Source organism: Saccoglossus kowalevskii, chromosome 19 (genome assembly GCF_978046115.1).
Source record: "Saccoglossus kowalevskii chromosome 19, keSacKowa6.1, whole genome shotgun sequence".
Lineage (NCBI taxonomy): Eukaryota > Metazoa > Hemichordata > Enteropneusta > Harrimaniidae > Saccoglossus > Saccoglossus kowalevskii.
This window is the reverse complement of record NC_140659.1, coordinates 18,501,219-18,522,272: the sequence shown is the minus strand read 5'-3', so window position 1 is coordinate 18,522,272 and position 21,054 is coordinate 18,501,219. Positions and strand designations below refer to the sequence as shown.

General features: G+C 35.4%; 1 protein-coding gene across 1 annotated transcript; it reads left to right on the top strand.

Moving 5' to 3' along the window:
- Positions 1-8,098: 8,098 nt before the first annotated feature.
- LOC144359838 (uncharacterized) lies at positions 8,099-9,247 on the top strand. Its single transcript, XM_078012774.1, has one exon. The coding sequence runs from the start codon at positions 8,099-8,101 to the stop codon at positions 9,245-9,247; it is 1,149 nt and encodes a 382-aa protein (XP_077868900.1).
- The last annotated feature ends 11,807 nt before the right edge of the window (positions 9,248-21,054 follow it).

Below are 21,054 nucleotides of genomic sequence, written 5' to 3'. Positions count from 1 at the left end.
TTATATGCATTCAAAACATTTACACAAAGTGCCTTTTCAAATGATAGAGGATGAAACAGATGAAAGGCTAAGACAAATGGGTCATGTGGATTCCTGGCTTTTTGGGGTACAAGATACGTTGGGCAGTTATGAAAACACTGGTGTAGAGGAATTGATTGAACGTGCGCCTGATGAACAGATGAAAGGAACACCTGATGGACAGATCAAAGGCAGCAATGAATACGCAATAGAGGAAAATAAACCACATGCACCAAACATTATTGATTTCCTGGAAGCTGCTCGCCAGGTTCAAGAACGATATGGATTTGTCACAGTCCAAATGCTCAATAGAGATTTCTTACAGCTTACTCGAAACTGGATATGTAATATTAAGTGCCTACTCATCGTACCTCGTGTTTTGTTCATAACAACAGATGCAGAGGCATACCGGGGGCTGAAATCTTGGAGACCAGCATTAAATGTTGTATTGGTTGAATTTGACACGCCAGAAAGTATGACTTATGGCAAAGGCATTTACTTCAAATTCATGTCCTTTCGAGTGCATATTATCAACTTGCTCCTACAAAATGGGATTTCAGTTTTTCTCTGTGAGGCAGATGCAACATGGTTTGGGAATCCTCTACTACAATTTTACAAAATTAAAAATAAAGATGTCATATCGATTCCGAACAATTATGTCACTGGTAATAAGATCAATGCTGGGTTTCTTTTTCTAAACGCCACTGATGCAACAAAGACGGCATGGAATAAGCTGTGCGATACATACCACAACATTGTGTCGACGTTTGATGATTCAGAAGAAGTGACATCAGCATTTCGATCGGAGCAAAACGTTTTTGGATATATTATCAAAGAAGTAAATATTGATATTGAATGGCTTTCACATGACAATTTTATCACTGGTGAGTGGTATATTCCAAACAAATATGAATTAAGAGAAAAGGCTGCCCCAATCGTTATTCTCAATAATCTCAATAGAGGAATTAGTGCAAAAGAACAGCGTGCAAAAGTAAGAGGTTATTGGTTTTTGGATAAAGAGGGTATTACATGTACAATCTGTCCCAGGTTAGTAAATCATAGGGGTGTGCCTATCAATACGGCTCATAACACAAATGAAAACGATGAACTTGGCACGAAAGGTGATCAACAGGAACAATACAAAATGCCAAGAGATTTGATACATCAAGAAACAGGAGGAGGCGATGAAATAAATCCCTCAAAGCTATTGGGTCAACAAGTGGAAAACCGCAATATTCAAGGATCTGCCCCAAAACTGTTTTTACATGGTTCAAGTTTGAAAGAAACACAACCCAATTTGGAAAACACTGCTCGGATTACAGAAAAAACAGAAGACATTCCCGCGCAGCTAGGAGGGATACAGCACGTCACGCTACACAATTGGGAAAACCACAACATTCCTGGAAAACTTATTTTGCATGGTCCAAATAGTGAAAACTTGTATTCCCATTTTAAAGAAAGAATTGAAGATGGGGTCAGGCCTTCATTGCCACGAGTTATAGAGAACATGCGGCAAAATTGGGAAAACCTCAATATCCCTAACCAATTTCCGCAAGAACTTCTTTCACATGGTCCATTCAGAACAAGAAGTGGGCATGCAAGTCTACATTTTGGAAACACCAATCCTTCTGAACGAATTGCATAGAAAGCACAGGGAATGGATACATAGGTCAGTAGAGACAATGACAGGAGCGAATGGAACATTATTTAGGGTCAAAACACAAGTTCATGGCTCTGCACAAGGATCTTGAAATAATTAGTTGTAATTTAGAGATATTTTATTTGGAATACAAAATAATTTACCTCAATACATTAATAGTGTTTCTAATTTGAAACATTGTACTTGTTAATATAGTAGGGAATGTATAGTCGTGTAGAGAATTTCTGAATAGTAAGTATATTGTTGTTCACATGGTGAAAATTGCAGGGGAAAGATACTGCAAATCATATTAGAAGATTGAGATGGTTCGAAATAAATTGTTTTGGTTTGAAATAAATTGTTTTTTTTTCTATATTCTACATACATCTATTTGCTGTCGAATACAACACAACTCTCATACTCACTTTATTGGTGTAATATGCAATATTAAAGGCAGCATCATATATTCTTAGTGTGATCTCTGGTGTAGCACTGAACGTACTACACAGGGACATATGAAATAAACGAACACGCTTATATAAATATGATATAGTTAAAGACTATGTTTTATGTTACTTACACATCTATAAACATACAAATATTCCAGTACAACATTTTGAGTTCTTTGGTAGAAAGTTGGTAGGTGAGCATTTTGGGGTGTTGTGAACTGATCGAAGGTTCAGTAGTGAGTGATTTTTTTGTTTCTTCATGTTTCTTTATGCTGGACATTGCTTTTAAACTCATTTCAGTCGCTTTAAAATTCAGTTCTAAACGTGTCATTCAAGTAAAAAGTTAACATTTAACTTGGACACTTACCCAATATCACATGTTCGTAAAGATTGTTGGTGCAATTGATTTCATAGTACACTTCTGACGTCAGAACTATCATAACTACGTTTGGGTTGTGAACAAAATACAAACCAATTGAAAATGTGGCTTTACATTCCTATTAAAAGCATGTGTTGAAATAGTATTATCTTGTGTTAATATTATAATATTCTGCTATCACAATGGTCAGTTACATAGGGTAAGATGAAATCGGTCTTCAGTCGATAGTTCAATAAAGATACAAAGAAAAAAGTTATTAAAATGTATCAACCATTTCCGACTGCAGTGGTACACTGACTCCCGACCACTGACTCACTGACTGCATGGTCGCCTTTAACATAGCGATATTGTTTTTCCCCTGTGTACAAAAATGTTACACGGGGGGGGGGGTAAGTTTGATAAAAGGTGTATTTATCATTATGTTACAAGCGACTATGACATCAGAAAGCATTTTCACCAACATGGCACTGCTGTAGACCAGCCTAACACCCGCCCCACCAGCCACTCATCTGCAATATCACACTCATTCATAATACAGGGATTATTATTACGAACCAATAGTAAAACCTGTGACGTCACACGAGTACGTCCATTTGCAGTTATAGCCGAGGATGTTTTTTTTATATTCGGCAGACAAATTACTCAATTACTCTTCTGAGATGCATGTGCTCTAAATAAACTTTCAGTTTTCATTAATATTTATTACAATTGTACCATGCAAATATTTTGCTGTTATCCAGTGTGAAATTTTCATATCGCAGCGGTAAAAAAATCATTTCTTCCGTTCACAGTTCAAGCACACATAAACAAATGATGCTTAGAGTGTATATCGCCACATTTAGTGTGAAATATCAGCTCGTGATTTTTTCTCTCTAAATGTGAAACTACTGTGAATGATGCATTGGTTCATGCGAAAAATCTACATAATAATCACATATTTGCAGTGAAAAGCTGGCAGGAAAGTTTAATGAAGCTAGATTTAATGATATCCCGTACATCATAGACATTTTACACAGTTGTCCCTTAAAGGCCATTCAGTGTGGTCCATTTCTACACAATCATGGCATTTGAAAGACCAAATTAAATATCATTTTTCAATTTGGTAAATAAAACCAAAGAAAAAACAATTACAATACACACACACTGCTGTCAAAAGAAATATCCCGACGTCCAGTTTTATTATAAATATAGAATTTAACGATTATATCATAATATTCTAGGTAATATAGTAATTTTTTAGAACGATTGCAATATCTTCTTTAACACGGAGTATTGTAATGACAATGTAGATCACGATAATAGTTTTCTTTCACATGTGTATAAGAGCAACATCTCTTACGTGAATTTGTCTGAGCGCATGTTCACATCACCACTGATATTTGTGAAATAAAAAAGTAAGTTTGTGATGGAAAATACGAATTTGTTAATGGTTGATCAACTAGGTAGTGTATGGTGATGGACTATAATCTTACAATAGCATAAAATATAGTAGTCATACATTGAACTCTGGGTTATATAAGTTATTTGTGTGTAATGTTTTATGCAACAATTCAAGCAATTAAACCTCCTATATATAAGTCAGTAAAAGGAAATCTAAATTCCTATTCACATTAGCATGATTGCCTGTGTTGTAATGTCATGAACTTCACATGTAGCATATGTCTCTGTAATGGAACAGATGCAATCACATTCGAACAGAACAAACAGAACTCAGTGAATGGTTTGTAACACTACACGAGGCAATGTTCAAAGTTAGCAGCATGGGAAAGATCCATACATATCTAAGGATAACCTGTTTCTTGATGATAGCAACCACACTGGTAACTCACGTCAAACATCGCTACAACACTTCGCAGCAGCAGTTACGCTTTATAGAAGTTGGGACAAATAAATTACCACATAAGATGAGCAGGGTGGACACCATTCTACCAAACACATCGGATTCGAATATCGTTAATACAGCTGATGCATCTAAAATGTCTGAGGTACAAGATCATGATGAAATTGATGTATTGGATAACACAGAGGTAACGTATGTAGAAACTGGAAATCAAAATGAACATACTTATAATGTCACACTGTTACTTCAAACTGCTGAACATATTAAAAAACAATATGGGATTGTAACGATCCAGCTACTAAATATAGATTATCTACCACTGACCAAAAACTGGATATGCAATATTGACTGCTTGCGTTTTGCCCCTCGAGTTATGTTCATTGTTACAGATGCTGAAGCATATCAAGGCCTAAAGGGTTGGAGACCAGAATTGAACGTTGTATTGGTTGAGTATGACACACCTGGAGGTATGACTTATGGAAAAGCTGTTTACTACAAATTTATGTCCTTTCGCACACATATCATCGACTTACTGCTACAAAATGGAATTTCGGTTTTTCTTTGTGAGGCTGATGCAACATGGTTTGGGAATCCGTTGCCACATATTTACAGTTTCAAGGGTAAAGACGTCATTTCTATTGTTAACAAAGATTCCCCTGTTGTACGAAAAGTTAATGGTGGATTTCTTTTTCTGAACTCAACTGATGCAACAAAAACAGCATGGCGAATGTTACGTAATGTTCATCGCGATATGTTATCAACTGTAAATGATACAGAAGAAGTATCAACGAAACTGGGATCTGAGCAAAATCTGTTTAGCCATATTATTAAAAACATGGACGTTAATGTTGGATGGCTATCAACACATCGTTTTGTCACTGGTGAATGGTATAGTAATGGGAAGTATGTACTGAAGAAAACTACTCCAATTGTCATTCTTAATAACTTCAATAAAGGAATCAGTGCAAAGGTAGAACGTGCGAAAATCAGAGGATATTGGTTTATTAATGAAGATGACGAGACATGCACTTCGTGTCCCGCCTCATCAAATGAAAGTGGCGCAGATTGAATTTTATTGCCGCCAGTAACAGTGTTTGGGTTATTTAACGTTTAAATAATGTAGTGGTTTTATCTAAACCGAGATTATAAGCATTCTGTGAGGTATAAGTTTTCAATTGCATTTAGGAAGAGTAAAATGCGAAAGGCTTAAATGGAATGACTTTATTTTGGGATATAATATGTAGAATACGTACATCATTGCATCATTTTAATCTGTGGTGAATTAGTTGTCATAAAATTGAAATGTTTAAATCAACTCTTTTGCATTTTATATGCAGTTTCTGTTAGTTAGGCTACATTTGCTCAGCTTATCCTTGGAATAACTTGTTGTTCCAGTCATACTGTGGCAATTTTTAAAAGACTGGTGTTTAAATACAGGGAGATCAACATAACAGGCACATATACGAATATATTAAATGAAACATGAAATTCGAACTCTCAACTTCCCATTACGTGACGTCGCACTAAGAATAATTCCAAGTACTTTACTTCTATTGTTGTCACAGCATTTGTGTAAACAATTCTCAATAAAGCACTATTATGTTCTTGATGACATAGGCGTTATTAATTATTTAATTAGAGGAAGAATAAGAGGGAACTGTTTTCTTTTTTTAACACACAAAATAAAATATTTCCCATTTAGATCAATGAATGTAATTAAATAACTGAATTCACCGTAATGCTGATCAATGGGCATGTTTTACTCTGAGTTTGTCTTTGTGAAGCTTACAGGCAATGACCGTCAATTGGCATGTCGCGTGGCACTTATGTAAAAAGGTTACTACTCAGTATGCTACTATGTACATAATATGTTCCTCTATATCAGAATGATTTTAAAACAGTCAGAACAGTCTATCTCATAAAGCTCAGTCGGAAACACTGCAGTGTTTTCTAACAATCACCAGTTTAGACGTTTTGTGACATGATGTGAAGTGACTGCCTAGTATGTATAGAGTATTTGCTACTAGATTCGTGCTTTCAAAATAATATATATATAAGGATTACAGGTTTAGAATGGAATCAGTACTATTGTAGGTTAACTTTTATATCACATGAGTAGTTCTGAGTGTTGGAAAGAAATTAATTTTAGAGAATTACGTTAATGACTCATTCATTCTAATTCAGCATGACGTCTCGGTAATCGGAAGAAAGATTTTTTTCAGTAATATATTTCACATCATTATTACTCAGTCTGACGGTTACATAATCGCCTTTCACATACCCTTAAACATATACTGTAAAGTACTTTATTTTCGCTATTTTCGCTAAAGCAATAATTCAGTGAAAATAAAATCCAGCGAATATACTTTTTTTTCCTGTATTTGACATTCAACTCATCAAAACACCCAAAAAGCATTTTCAGCGTAAATTAATTCAGACTAAAATAAAGTATTTTACAGTATACAATTGAGAAAATACATAATGTACATTTACATTTAAGTGCATTTTCGAAGATTAAATTTTACTTTTCTGTAGCTATTAAAATGGACATTTTAATTATGATTGAGTAAGGCTCCATGTTCATTCAAGCAGAGAGTTAACATTTAACTTGAATACTATGAGGTAATATCGCTGATTCACTTGTTCGTAAAACTGGTTGGTGCGCATGACGTCATGTTTCATTTAAATAACATATTATCACACGTGGGTTGAATAACATCTTATCACATATTAACATATCATCATAACCATGGTCGGAACTACGTTTCGATTGTAAACGAAAACGAAAAAGTTGACTTATGTATTTTTTTGATACAGCACGTGTTGAAATGATATTACAATGATCTTATGAAGTTTACGTACTGTCACTGAATATCAGTGACATCATCACAGTCACTTGTAATGTAAAGATTAAAACAATTTTTATCAACCATTGGGATATGGTCAAGCCGCAGTGTATAAGATATGACACAGATGGGACCAGCTATATCCCAATGAAAAAAGTGTATTTATCTTTATGTTACAAGCAACATATCAAGCAATTTCATTGGAGCGATGCTTCTATGCCCGGGACTAATGGTAGGTACCACAGCACACCGTTACGTCGGATGTACTAATTCATCAGTTAGTGTAACACTCCACTCCTCTCCTTGGACATTATGGGGCAAGTACGGGACTAATCCAGGGACATTGATATGCCCAGCAACCATTGCAATCCGAGAGGCTCAGGATAATTCGGATTAAAGAATAACAAATAACAAAAAAGAACATTGGACAAAGTCTGATCATGCAGTGACATTTGTAACTAGTCGTATTCCACACTAAATGGCACTGCTGTGAAGTATATGCATTATAGTCACGTGAAACACACACACATTCGTCACATATTTGCATATTTAAAAGCTGGCAGAAAGGTTGTCACATAAACACGTAAGAATGATTGCAAGACCTGCTTAAAGACAACATGTTTAGAACAATGACATCACTACTGATTAGCTCTCCGTTACAACATATGTGTTGAGTAGAGAAAATAGGTGTATGCTGGCAGATAAAGATATGTTAAGGGTTGGGACATTAAGCTGATCATCTAGTTAGTGTATGCTGCTGGCCTATAATATTACGATACTCAATTATGGGCGGTTATTCATTGTTTCATATGACAATTCATACAAATAAGCCTCCTATATATGATTCAGTAATGTAATCACGTTAGAAAGGAGAAACGAACTGGGTGAGTGGTTACACGAATCAAAACAATGGTCAAAGTTAGCAGCATGGGAAAGATCCGCACATATCTACGGATAACCTGTTTCTTGATGATAGCAACCACACTTGTTACTTACGTCAAAAATCGATATAACTTTTCACATGAGCAGATACGCTTTATAGAAGTTGGAACCAATAAGGTACTACATAAAATGAGCAAGACTGACGCCATCCTTCCAAACACATCTGAATCGAAAATCGTTGATACAGCTAGAGCATCACAATTGGCTGAAGAACAATATTATGATAACAGTGATGTATTGGAAAACACAGAGTTAACGTATGTAGAAACTAGAAATCAAAATGAACATACTTATAATGTCACACTGTTACTTCAAACTGCTGAACATATTAAAAAACAGAATGGTATTGTCACGATCCAGCTACTGAATAACGACTATCTACAACTGACCAAAAACTGGATATGCAATATTGACTGTCTGCTTTTTGCATCTCAAGTCATGTTCATTGTTACAGATGCTGAAGCATATCAAGGGTTAAAGGGTTGGAGACCAGAATTGAACGTTGTATTGGTTGAGTATGACACACCTAGAGGTATGACTTATGGAAAAGCTGTTTACTATAAATTTATGTCCTTTCGCACACATATCATCGACTTACTGCTACAAAATGGAATTTCAGTTTTTCTTTGTGAGGCTGATGCAACATGGTTTGGGAACCCGTTGTTAGATATATACAAGTTCAATGGTAAAGACGTCATTTCTATTGTTAATGACGATACATTTAATGTCCGAATACTTAATGGTGGCTTTCTTTTTCTGAACTCAACTGCTGCAACGAAGACAGCATGGCGCATGTTACGTAATATTCATCGCGATAACTTATCAACTGTAAATGACAACGAAAAAATATCAACAAAACTTGGATCTGAGCAAAACGTGTTTAGCCACATTGTTAAAGACATGAACGTTAATGTCGGATGGCTATCAACACATCGTTTTGTCACTGGTGAATGGTATAGTTCTGAGAATTATATACTGAGGAAAACTACTCCAATTGTCATTCTTAATAACTTCAATAAGGGAATCAGTGCAAAAGTAAAACGTGCGAAGACCAGAGGATATTGGTTTATAGGTAAAGATGACAAGACATGCACTACGTGTCCCGTATTATCGAGTGAAAATGGCGCAGATTGAATTTTATAGCCACCAGTAACAATGTATGGTTTATTTTACTTATTTTATTTAACTCATTTTAATAATTTAAAGGTCTTATCATAACTGAGATTATAGGCATACTGCGAGGTATATGTTTTCAATTGCATTTAGAATAACATGCGAAAGGCATAAATAGAATGATTTTCTTTTGGGGATATAACATGTAGAATGTGTACATCATTTGGCAGTCATTGAGTGGCTTGTGCTTAAATGCAAGGAGATCGAAATAAAAGGCACGTATACGAACATATAAAGATGAAACAGGAACTCTACAAATGCGCCTCTTGTTGCTACTGCTTTTGTGTAAACAATTTTCAATAAAGCAATGACATAAGCGTTATTAATTATTTAATGAAGAGGAAATTATTTCCTTTTTAAGCACACAAAAAAACGTTAACATTTAGATGAATCAATGTACCCTATTAAAATAACTGTTACTACCTAGTATGATCGAATATGTCTCTCTATATCCGAGGTTTCAACAGGATTTTAGTCAAGATAATTAATTACCAAGCATGTTCAAATATTTTTTTCTATATTCGTGCTTTCAAAAATATACATGGTGAATACTGGTTTTAAATGTGATAATAGACAACGAATTCTGTAATTCATCCTCAAGTATGGATCCGTTCTATGAATAAGTTATATTGTAAAAACAGAAACATTTTAATTTTAAAGAATTGCGTTAATCATATGCTAATTTATGCTAATCCTGCACCCACATTTGCAGTTATGGTCGCCAATGATTGCATGTTTAAGCAATATATTTCACTATCATTATTATTCAGTTTGACGGATACATCATCCATTTGTATATTTAAATCAAACTGCATACAAAATAAAAAAACAAATATCAAAGATCAAATAAAATACTATACACGTCAAACATAGAAAATATGTATGTATTCCATCCTTTGAAACAGATAAGTCTTAAACAAATGCATGGATAAACAAACAATATAATATACTTTTTCGCAAAATCTGCTTCATATATATGTTCATTTAACACATCGCATCTACTGTGCATGTTTTGGAATATTACATATTTTAGTAAGATTCAAATCAGTGGAATTTTTTCAAAGATTAAATAAAACTGCATTTAGATCCACCTAAACATTGTTACATTGTGTGTATTTAATGTAAAATGTAATCATGTTTATTAGTTAGTTAAAGCGAGAGTGTCGTCCCTTGCGCACGCGCGAAAATTGAGTCCCCCCCCTACATACACACACCAACAACGCAAAGGCTCATGGGTAGACTCTTGTTTGTAATGCATGCGCAGGTGACGACTCCCTCGCTTTAACTATCCTACTAAATATGACTAATGACTTATTCATTTCCACACTGGGAATACAAAGAAATGTTTCGAGGCAATGACATTTAGACTCAATCTGCATCACAACAAAAATGTATTATGCACTATATGAACGTAGAGCATATATGCTTTGATGTTGACAACTGATTGTGATGTAAATTTAAAATCTCAATAGCAAACTTAGATGATCATTAAACTGATTTGGCAATGTTTTCCTTTAAGTGGGATTAGTGGGACACATGTTCAAATACGTAATTTCCAGGAACGGTTGGAACATATGTTTGCCGGTCACTGATCAACAGACATTGTTACCATGAGTAAGTTTCATCTACACTTGCGATTGATTTCTATTTTAATGTTTGGTGTAGCAGTTTATGTTTATTCAAAACAGCACAAAGTGTCTTTTCAAATGATAGAAGATGAAACTGACGAAGGTCTAAGAAAAATGAGTCAGGTTGATCCTTGGCCATTTGGAGTACAAGATATATCAGAAAATTATGAAAATAATGGTCTAGATGAATGGACTAAAGGTAAACCTTATGGAGAGATCGAGGGCACAGCTTCTGGACAAATCTTATACACATATGACGAACAAAATGAAGTAACACCGGATGAATACACGATGGGGGAAATTAAACCACAGAGTCCAAATCATGGTGAGTTGATCGAAGCTGCTCACCATATTCAAGAACAATATGGATTTGTCACAATCCAAATGTTCAATGAAGACTTCTTACAACTTACTCGAAACTGGATATGTAATATTAAGTGCCTACTCATCGTACCTCGTGTTTTGTTCATAGCAACAGATGCAGAGGCATACCGGGGGCTGAAATCTTGGAGACCAGCATTAAATGTTGTATTGGTTGAATATGACACGCCAGAAAGTGTGACTTATAGCAAAGGCATTTACTTCAAATTCATGTCCTTTCGAGTGTATATTATCAACTTGCTCTTACAGAATGGTATTTCAGTTTTTCTTTGTGAGGCAGATGCAACATGGTTTGGGAATCCTTTGCTACAATTTTACAAAATTAAGGATAAAGATGTCATATCGATTTCAAACAATTATTCCACTGGTGATACAATCAATGCTGGGTTTCTTTTTCTAAACGCCACTGATGCAACAAAGACGGCATGGAATAAGCTACGTGATACATACCACACTATCATGTCAACGTTTGATGATTCAGAACAAGTAACAGCAGAATTCCCATCGGAGCAGTACATATTAGGTTATATTATCAAAGAAATAGACTTAAACATTGAATGGCTTTCACGTGATCATTTTATCACTGGTGCCTGGTATATTCCAGGTAACTACGAATTGAGAAAAAGGGCTGCCCCAATCGTCATTCTTAATAATCTTGATAGAGGTGTTGAAGCGAAAGAGCAACGTGCAAAAGAAATGGGATATTGGTTTATAGACAAAGAGAGTGTAACCTGTACAATCTGTCCCAGGTTAGTGAATCATAGAGGTGTGTCTATCAATACTGCTCACAACTTATTTGAAAAAGATTCGAGAGGTGACCAACAAGAACAACAACAAATGCCAGGATATTCTGTACATCAAGAAATGGGAACAGATGATGAAATCGAACAACTTTCTTTATATGGTCCAAGTGTTAAACACACTCATCCCAATTTGGAAAACACTGTTCGGGTTACACAAAAGATGGAAGACAGAGTCAGTCCCGTACAGCTGGGAGCAATACACTACACGCAACGCGATGGGGAAAACCGCAACATACCTTCACAGCTTCCTTTACAAGGTCCAAGTAATAAACATATGCGTCCATATTTGAAAAACCCTGCCCAAGTTACAGAAAGAATAGAAGAGCTAGTCGGCCCATCAATGCCGGGAACAGTAGGGCACAATTGGGAAAAACTCAATATTCCACAGGAACTACTTTTACACGATCCAATCACAACAAAAGTAGAACAATTGGAAAATTTGAAACTCTTTGAACCCAATAAGAAGAAAATAAACAATGCGCGTCGCGGTGTGCGTCCTGTTTGGGAGAACATTCAGGTTCCCGAACGATTCGCACAGCGTGTACGGCAAATAGGCAGTGAGCGTGTACGTCCAGCTTGGGAGAACATTAAAGTTCCAGAACGATTCTCACAGCGTGAACGGTGAAAGTGTACGTCAATGAGTACAAATATCAGTGGATGAAGGGAGAGAATGAAATAGTCTCATGACCATTTGTTTCTTTCGTGGTAATTGCATGGAGATGTATTATTTGGCATAGAAATGGCTTGACCTCAATAGATCAAATGTTATGCATTATTACTTAATTTAAAGACGTTGTACGCGTTAGTGTTGGAATGGAGACGTAAAAACAGATTTTCTGAAATGCACAAATGTTGTTGCTCACATGGTGAAAATTACATAGGAAAGCTGCGCTGTACGCGTCGTATGGGACCCATATCAAACACTACGCGGCGTGACACTGAGACGCTCTGCCACCCAATGCAAAGTGTATCATTCAGTTTCGGCGAATGTTTAGAGATTTAGTGAATCTATTCGACCATCCTTCGAGTCACCATGGACACATAACACTATTTGCTTCCTAAAGGTCATTCATTATCTTTGTGCAACCAGTGGTTCATTGTTTTGTAAATATCGAAATGTTGTCAGTTACATCAATATTAAAATTGTTCCTCGATATTCCCAAATTAATTTGATTTCGTAGTTCCTACAATGATATAGGATTAATATAGTTGTAATATGTGATGATATAATTTACAACGTGTGTATGTTCCTTAAAGAACTTGTACATGTATATTACGTGACATTAAAAGGCAGATTCCATTCTACATCGTTCTTTGTACTGTGATCAATTTTGTAACTGTTATATATATATACAATTATCACATTGGTGTTATCTGCTGTCATACTTATCTGCTGATTTTCCAGTTGTGATATGCATTCTTGACAATACGACTTGAAAAGTTTACATATAGTGGGTGTATGTATTAAGAAATGACATCCAGATGCTTACATATTCTGTTCTCGGACAATGAAGTGAAAAGTGCCAAACGTATGATCAGGCGTAATTATATCACAGGGAGCCCAGGAACTATGATCAACTGTACGCACTCTTTATGAGCGGGGGGGGGGGGGTATCGGCTGGTATGTAGTGTAAGAAATAGACAAGGGATGAAGGCTCCAGCCAGCTCATATTTTTTTAAACTGGAAAAAACAGATAAACCAGAGTAATTTGAGTAATTAATGGTCGTCGCGTCCTGCTAGATGTGGGACCCATAGCGACGTATACAACGCATGTAAAATACATTGATTATTTACATGAAATTCGAACACGCGCTGCGCGACGACCACCGTGCTTTAATTGCCGCACTTGCAGTTAGAGTTCGGTAGGGCGGTAGTCGTCGCGCCACGTATGCGCGAGATATATGGGTCTCATTTAAACAAAGATGGCGACTTTGGCTTTGCGCAGATCAACGGGTACTACTACTAACTGAGACGTTACCAAGCTTTAATTCGGTATTTTTAGGTGATTGGAAGGTATCGAAGGAGTCACCGGCGGTAATTAGTGCAAGTCGCGCCCAGGTCAAACCTCATACTTTTGATTTCCATTAGAAGAGCGCATTGGATTATGGGAAAATCAGTGTTTATCAACACAAATGTCGCATATATGCGCAGCGCGACGACAACCGCCCTTTAAAATTACGCATGAAAATGCATCTATATATTGTACGCAGTACATCTCGAAGTTGCATTGCCACTATGTAATATGTGAAAGGAAGCATGAACTGATAATTATGATCACAATAGTTCAAACAGACTTTTAATTTCAATCAGTCAAGTCCGCTTTACGATATTATAGAAAGCGTGTATACATTCTAGTACAGCATTCTGTTGGATAAGCGTCGGAGCTTACAGTGCTCAGTGAGATCTACAGATCATGCAAAGTGGGAATGCAATTTTGACTCGAATATGGTTTCCAAGCCAATTTATGTTGTTGGTATGAATATTTTTCGTTACAATTTCCGAATAAATAAATTAACGATTGAATTATCAAAATGCATAGTTTTGTGAATACGAATTTTATGAGTAAATAATATTACAAATAATTAAACAAATGGAAAAGTAATTTTTAAAAAGTAAAAACAAATATTAATAATAATAGTAATAATAATAATAATAATAATAATAATAATAATAATAATAATAATAATAATAATAATAATAATAATAATAATAATAATAATAACTTTATGACACTACTAAAAACCTTCAGAGGGGTTTTGGAAGGTAATGAACATAAATACAAAAGAATACAAAAAACATACAATACAAAAGAGATAAAATAAAATGTTAGTAAAAGAAAAGAAAAAAATAAATTAATTACTTTCTGTGGTTTTTAAAAAAAATTGTGCTCTTTAAGTATTTTGCTAAGGCTATATTATTCTCCATAATCTTTTTAAATATAGAATTCACATCCATTGTGTAAATATTTATTGCACACTCATCAAACAGTTTTTTTCTTTGTTCTATATAGCCAGTACAAAATAGCCGGAAATGTTTTTCATCTCCTAATGCTTTAGTGTTACATTTATTACAATGTCTATTTTCTAATTCTATTTTGGACTTTGTTCTTCTACCTAATTCTATTTCTAAGTTGTGGTAACTCAGACGGAATTTTGAAAGCATTTTCCTGAGGCTGAAATTTGAAATGTTTTGCAAATAATTTTCCATATTATAACTTACTTTGAATAATTTGTATGTTCTCAGGTTTGTTCCCCTATTTTCATTGGTTTCACTAAAATTTAGTTCTTCTCTCCATCTTTGAATATAAATGTCAGATAGTCTGAGTTTTACTTTTTTTAGTATTTGGTCCCAATTTTCTATATTGTGATCATTTTTTATTTTAATTAGATCATGTCCCAGTGTAGCATTAATATTCCTTACCCAGTTTGAATTAATTGTTATCATTTCATCCAGGGCTAATTTTAAAATGTGAATATCTGGCAGACTATATTTATTAGATCGACGGGATATTTTCTCCGATTGTAAATTTGAATTTCCTTGGCAGGTTTGCAGTCACAATCAGGATTTTTAGATTAAATGTGCGTTGATGACGTGAATATTAGACATAATCAACATTGTTGTTATTGTCCCTTGGTATCGCCTCTATCATTCCTATTCTCCCAACCCTAATACTACGTGGACTCGAAAACTCATCCTCACTTATGTGAGCACACATTATCCATTACACCGCCACCGGCTATTATTATATGCCAAGAAGAAATGTTGCATAGATTGAACACCATAACATTTTTGTATACCAGATATCATTTGTTGTATTTCGAAGGAAAAACATTCTAGATAACGGGATCAGATGACCCCAATTCATCGGAAGTTTGGGATTGTATAGGCATGCCAATGCCATCTGTCGCCATAATTGAGTGAAATGTCCATGCATATAGTTTTTTATTGTACAGGTATTAGTGACCCGATTAGTAGTCACATATGTCAACTGGTGACAGGCTGACGGGATACTTCGGTTCTTATATAAAAACAAAACGACTTAAATGACAGTAGGTGTTTGCATACGTAATGTATAGATCATATTGTGTTAAGCGGTAACACGTGCTGGGGTTGCCTACGGAGACAAACTTAACGTAGCAAAATATAAAAACGAGTCAGTGGATAGGGATGAAGAATACTGTATTTCAACCGGTCACAACCAGTTTAAACTGGTTTGGGTGGTTACGTAGAAGAGTTGTTGACCGGTGATGTATTATACTGCGGTGCCTATCGCCATTTGACTCAGTTTACAAAGCGGAATTGCTATAGCTTGTATAAATTTAAAACTGCGATTTCTGAATGAAAGTCCGGATAATTTAAAATCGCACAAGAAATTTGTTTGACAACACTCTTATTTAGAAACGTGGACAGATTGTGTGAGTGTGTTCCATCGTGTTGATGACGTCATCTTGAGTTCCGCCATTGATACATACTGTAATTTGTGTGCGTGTTTGTGCCTTTAATTACATTCAGATATGGACACGATATGTATATAATGAACGTTAATGATAAGTGTTGGTACATGAAACTTAAGCGTCATCTGGGTATGGCAGACCCACTGTATTAGTAAGTATTTTAACTGGGCAGACTTAGTGAGAAAATGATGGTTGTATTTAAGTGAATGATGGCCATTTTTTCAGCATTAGAACACTTTTACCATTGGTTCCAGTGGTGACGATATGTTGCCACACCCGGAATTATGAGTCAATTCGAAATTATTCACAAGATTGCACCTGATTGGCTACCCAACCCTAACACTTAACAATCAGACCAATCAGATAGCAGCTTGTTTGTGTGTGTTTTTGCCTTGTATATATAATTCGATTCAACTAGAAATTGTAGGCTGGTGACATAGGGTAAAAGTATTGTATAATTTTACTTATAGGGTAATGTTTGATGTCTTGAATTATTTCAAAAGCTGGGTTTTAAAGAGTAATATCAAATTCTATTATGCTTTAATTTAGTTGTATCCTGTTACGAGTTGTTCTAATAATTTGAATAATATTCGCGCAATTTTATCAAAATAAGGTACACAATCGAATTTTGTTTTATATGTTATTACGTAACTACATCCTTATTGTACATAATTAATGAACATTTCCAACTGATCTATGACCAACTGAGTAGACATCTAGGTCTGGTCTTGGTACACAGTTGGTTTATGGCCAACTACCTGGTCAAACAATGTTGTATTTGAATACACAAGAAAATGATGATTCGTATGACATTGCATGACCTTTGCCTAACGATGTTCCCGCACCTCGACGATATTAAATCCAATTTGTTTTGTCGCGAGATCCGAGGAAGGTAAACACAAAATAAATACATGAAATACTATGATGTAGACTTCGTACAAACGAATCTTGTAAACGTCACACTTTACACAAAGGGGTATATTGTAATTTTATAAATGAACATGGAACGAACGATGAGCTAAGCTAAACTATTCGATGTTGTACATTGTACAAAACAATTCTCGCTGGATTTGTCAACTATATAGTTTTCTTTATGGTATAAGTTGTTAATTGTCGGGGCACAGGTCAACATGTGTGTTTGTTTGTTGGCTAACAATTACCATATTATTGCACTGTTAGATCGTTTACATGTATTCGTACATTAAGAGTTACCCCCTATGAGCAATGGAATCGACCTCAAACATGCTAATAATTATGCAAGTGTTACCCATGATTCCTTGTCTCGATGGATATGGCGGTCTTCAATGGAGTCCACATTTGAATTTAGTTCATAGTTTTTCAAGTTATTCACCTATTTGCCCCTCATCAAGGGCATTCACAGTTTTAATACAGAAGTTTGTACTACTGCTGTAATTACTGGTTGAAATGTTCAGCGTTCTATCCATGAATAAAGAAGTCGTTTCGACTTTCTTTTGAACTCGATCACTTGAGTCTGCTGTATGTTCTGTGGAGATTTATTAAACGTGGCGATTTATTCGAACCGAATTCCCACAGCCACATTAATCGAACAGTGGGCGGGGTGGTGGTAGAGAATGAAACATTAATTAAAACACGTCATGTTGCTCTCACTCTCAAAGATAACTCAGCGGCCAATGAAATTCTGAAGAATATATTGTTCTATATCATATTTGTTACATGAGCATCGAGCCTAGCTGCAGTTCAGCATCGAGCCACATGTCAGCTGCAAATTTTAATGTATATAAAACATAATCTTGTGGGTTTGCATGTTATTAATTGTACGAAAATCCCCCCCCCCATACCGACCAAACAACAACTTGAAAAGCAAGGCTAATTGTTCATACAGAAAAAACTGGTCATGTGTTACCATAACGACATCGCGTACGCACATTTGGTTCACACGACGTTACAACAATATTTAGGTTCAAAAACTTGCATGTTTAAAGTAGACATTATAAACATATATTGCAGAAATGTTATAAATACATTTTTTACTATTAAATTGTATTCAGTAATGTCAACTTTGCAGTGCTTTAATCGTGAGACACAATTATGGTAATCATGTGATCGTGCCAACGGCTCAGCGATTGGTTTGTTTACTCTGCTATTATTATTGCTTTATTTCGAATCATAAGATCCATAGCAGAACAGAAGAGAACAAACAAATAAATGTATAAGTTAGTACAGCTGATTTTTCCAGTGTTGGACTCGGAAAAGTGCTGACTTCCACTGTATATCAGAGTCACGGTTATACAGACTCAAAAGCAGACGATTTGACGACCTCTGCCCACGTTCATTAAATTTAAAAATGAGATTACGATAAATACACGGAAATGTACTAGCGCTACAGTCACTTGGATAACAGTCTGCGGAATCATGCATTATTATAACATACTCTAAGAGCGTTCATGTTCCATTTACGATAAGTGCTCCACAATTGGCTGCAATAAAAATTGGAAAAAAACGTCTTAAATAAAATACGTTTCACACGATAACTGCATTTGGCGAATCTACGTAATTAGCACTCTTGCAGAACGACCGTCTCTGGTTGTCAATATCCATACTGTCATTTAAATTCGTAGTCAATACGTGACCGAGGTAAGAGTAAAGTTCCCAATAAAGTTAATGTCAATACCATATATAGTAATTGCATGTAAAGTGTCAAGTTTAAGACGTCCTGAAAAGTGCATACATTTTGTTTTGGTAAGATTATATTCAATATCATGATGGATCGCATAGATTTCACAAACATGTAAAAGTTTTCTCAAACCCTTGATAGAGGGCGCGATCACGCGCGGCACATATCATCAGCGTAACTAAGGTTATTATTAATTAATGTTTTGCCAACTAGGCACCCGCTCATGGTATTTTTGAGCTGGGTGTTCAAGTTATCCACATACACATTGAATAAGACTGGCGACATAACACCCCCTTGTTGCATCCCATGAGATACAGAGAATAGTCGCGAGGATTACCAGTTCACAAGAAATCGTATGATGTATGGTGGTTGACTTTGTCAAAAGCTTTTGACGCATCAAGAAAACAAACAAACAAAGACATTACTACCGAGAGAGTTATAATGACGAATAAGCTCTTTTAAAACGAAAACACAGAAATCCGTAGAATGATTCTTTTTAAAACCAAATTGATTGCTGGTAGTCATGAGGTAGAGTTCACATCTCTCAAGAAGCAAGTGTTCCTGCCACTAGTTTTGATATTACTGTTGTAATTGCAATAGGACGGTAGTTGTTCTTGATGGTCATATCTCCATTTTTGTTCTTCAATAGAGCTATGCCTTAAGAGTTTTTATTGGGGAGTTTTGAAAGATTACGTAATCTTTGGATGAATAAGACTGGACTATCTACAATGGGCTAATGTGTATTCCTTTGGGTCGAACCTGATATCTCTACAGTGTAAGAGTTATCTGCATGCGAGTCAAAGTTTCCCACCACTACGTTCATTTCGTAACACATGTACCCAAAGTACAAAAACATTAATTCTCTTAATCATGCAACCTCAACTTGATGCTTTCATCATGATTCACAGCAACAGTAAACCTAGCTGCATTTTTAATAATTGTCACCGTTGAAATTAACATTCTTCAACAAAATATTCCCCTATAGGTGAAAGTGTACATTGCTTTTGTTTTTATTGAAGCTTCATTGGCTAATATGCCTAGCATGTGTAATAATGACATTGGGGAAAAGTACTTCCAATGGAAAGATATATCTACGGATGTGACAGCAAATAGTGTCTGTTCTTGTTTGTTTTTTGTTTACTCGTGTGCAAACTTTGACATCAATAATCTCAAAATGTTTGCTAAATGCGAGTCCAGTGGTCCAACCACTGTTCAATGTGTGAAATTGGATAAGTTATTTTTCTATAATAGTAAACTTTAAGTACTGACTTCTTGAATAATTTAGTTAGAAATATCAAAAAAATCATTGTCATCAAACCTGTAAACCGTGACCTGTTAATTGTGCGTAAACTATGCTTTGACAATGACCACTTAACTGTGAAAAGCGGTAAATACTTAATTCCATATTCAGTTCTGGTAGTATGTTGATAATATTGTAATAAAATATACATATTTTTTGTGATCATTTCTGTTTCATCATTGTAAAAGTGTTGTGAACGATGAAACTATTTTTAATTCCACCAAAAAAAAAGACACGCTATTCCCTCTAATCTAGCACATGGTGAAAGAAAATTTGTATTTGGTCTATTTTTCGGGTGGGGTGCCCACCCCTAAAAATCATGATTTTGTGAGCTAAGTACCCTGGGCGCTAAGTCACCCAAACCATGGTCAGTCATGTGTATAACGAATTTCCAGTGTGGTCGCAACAGGGCACATTTCTTCAAAATCTGAATACCCCTAATGTTATTTTGGTCTCATATATGAAGTTTTATTAGGTCTCTGTACCCTTCTGTCTCCACAATTCACCTACGGTTTGTGAAAAGAGCTAATAAATGCCCACCAGCA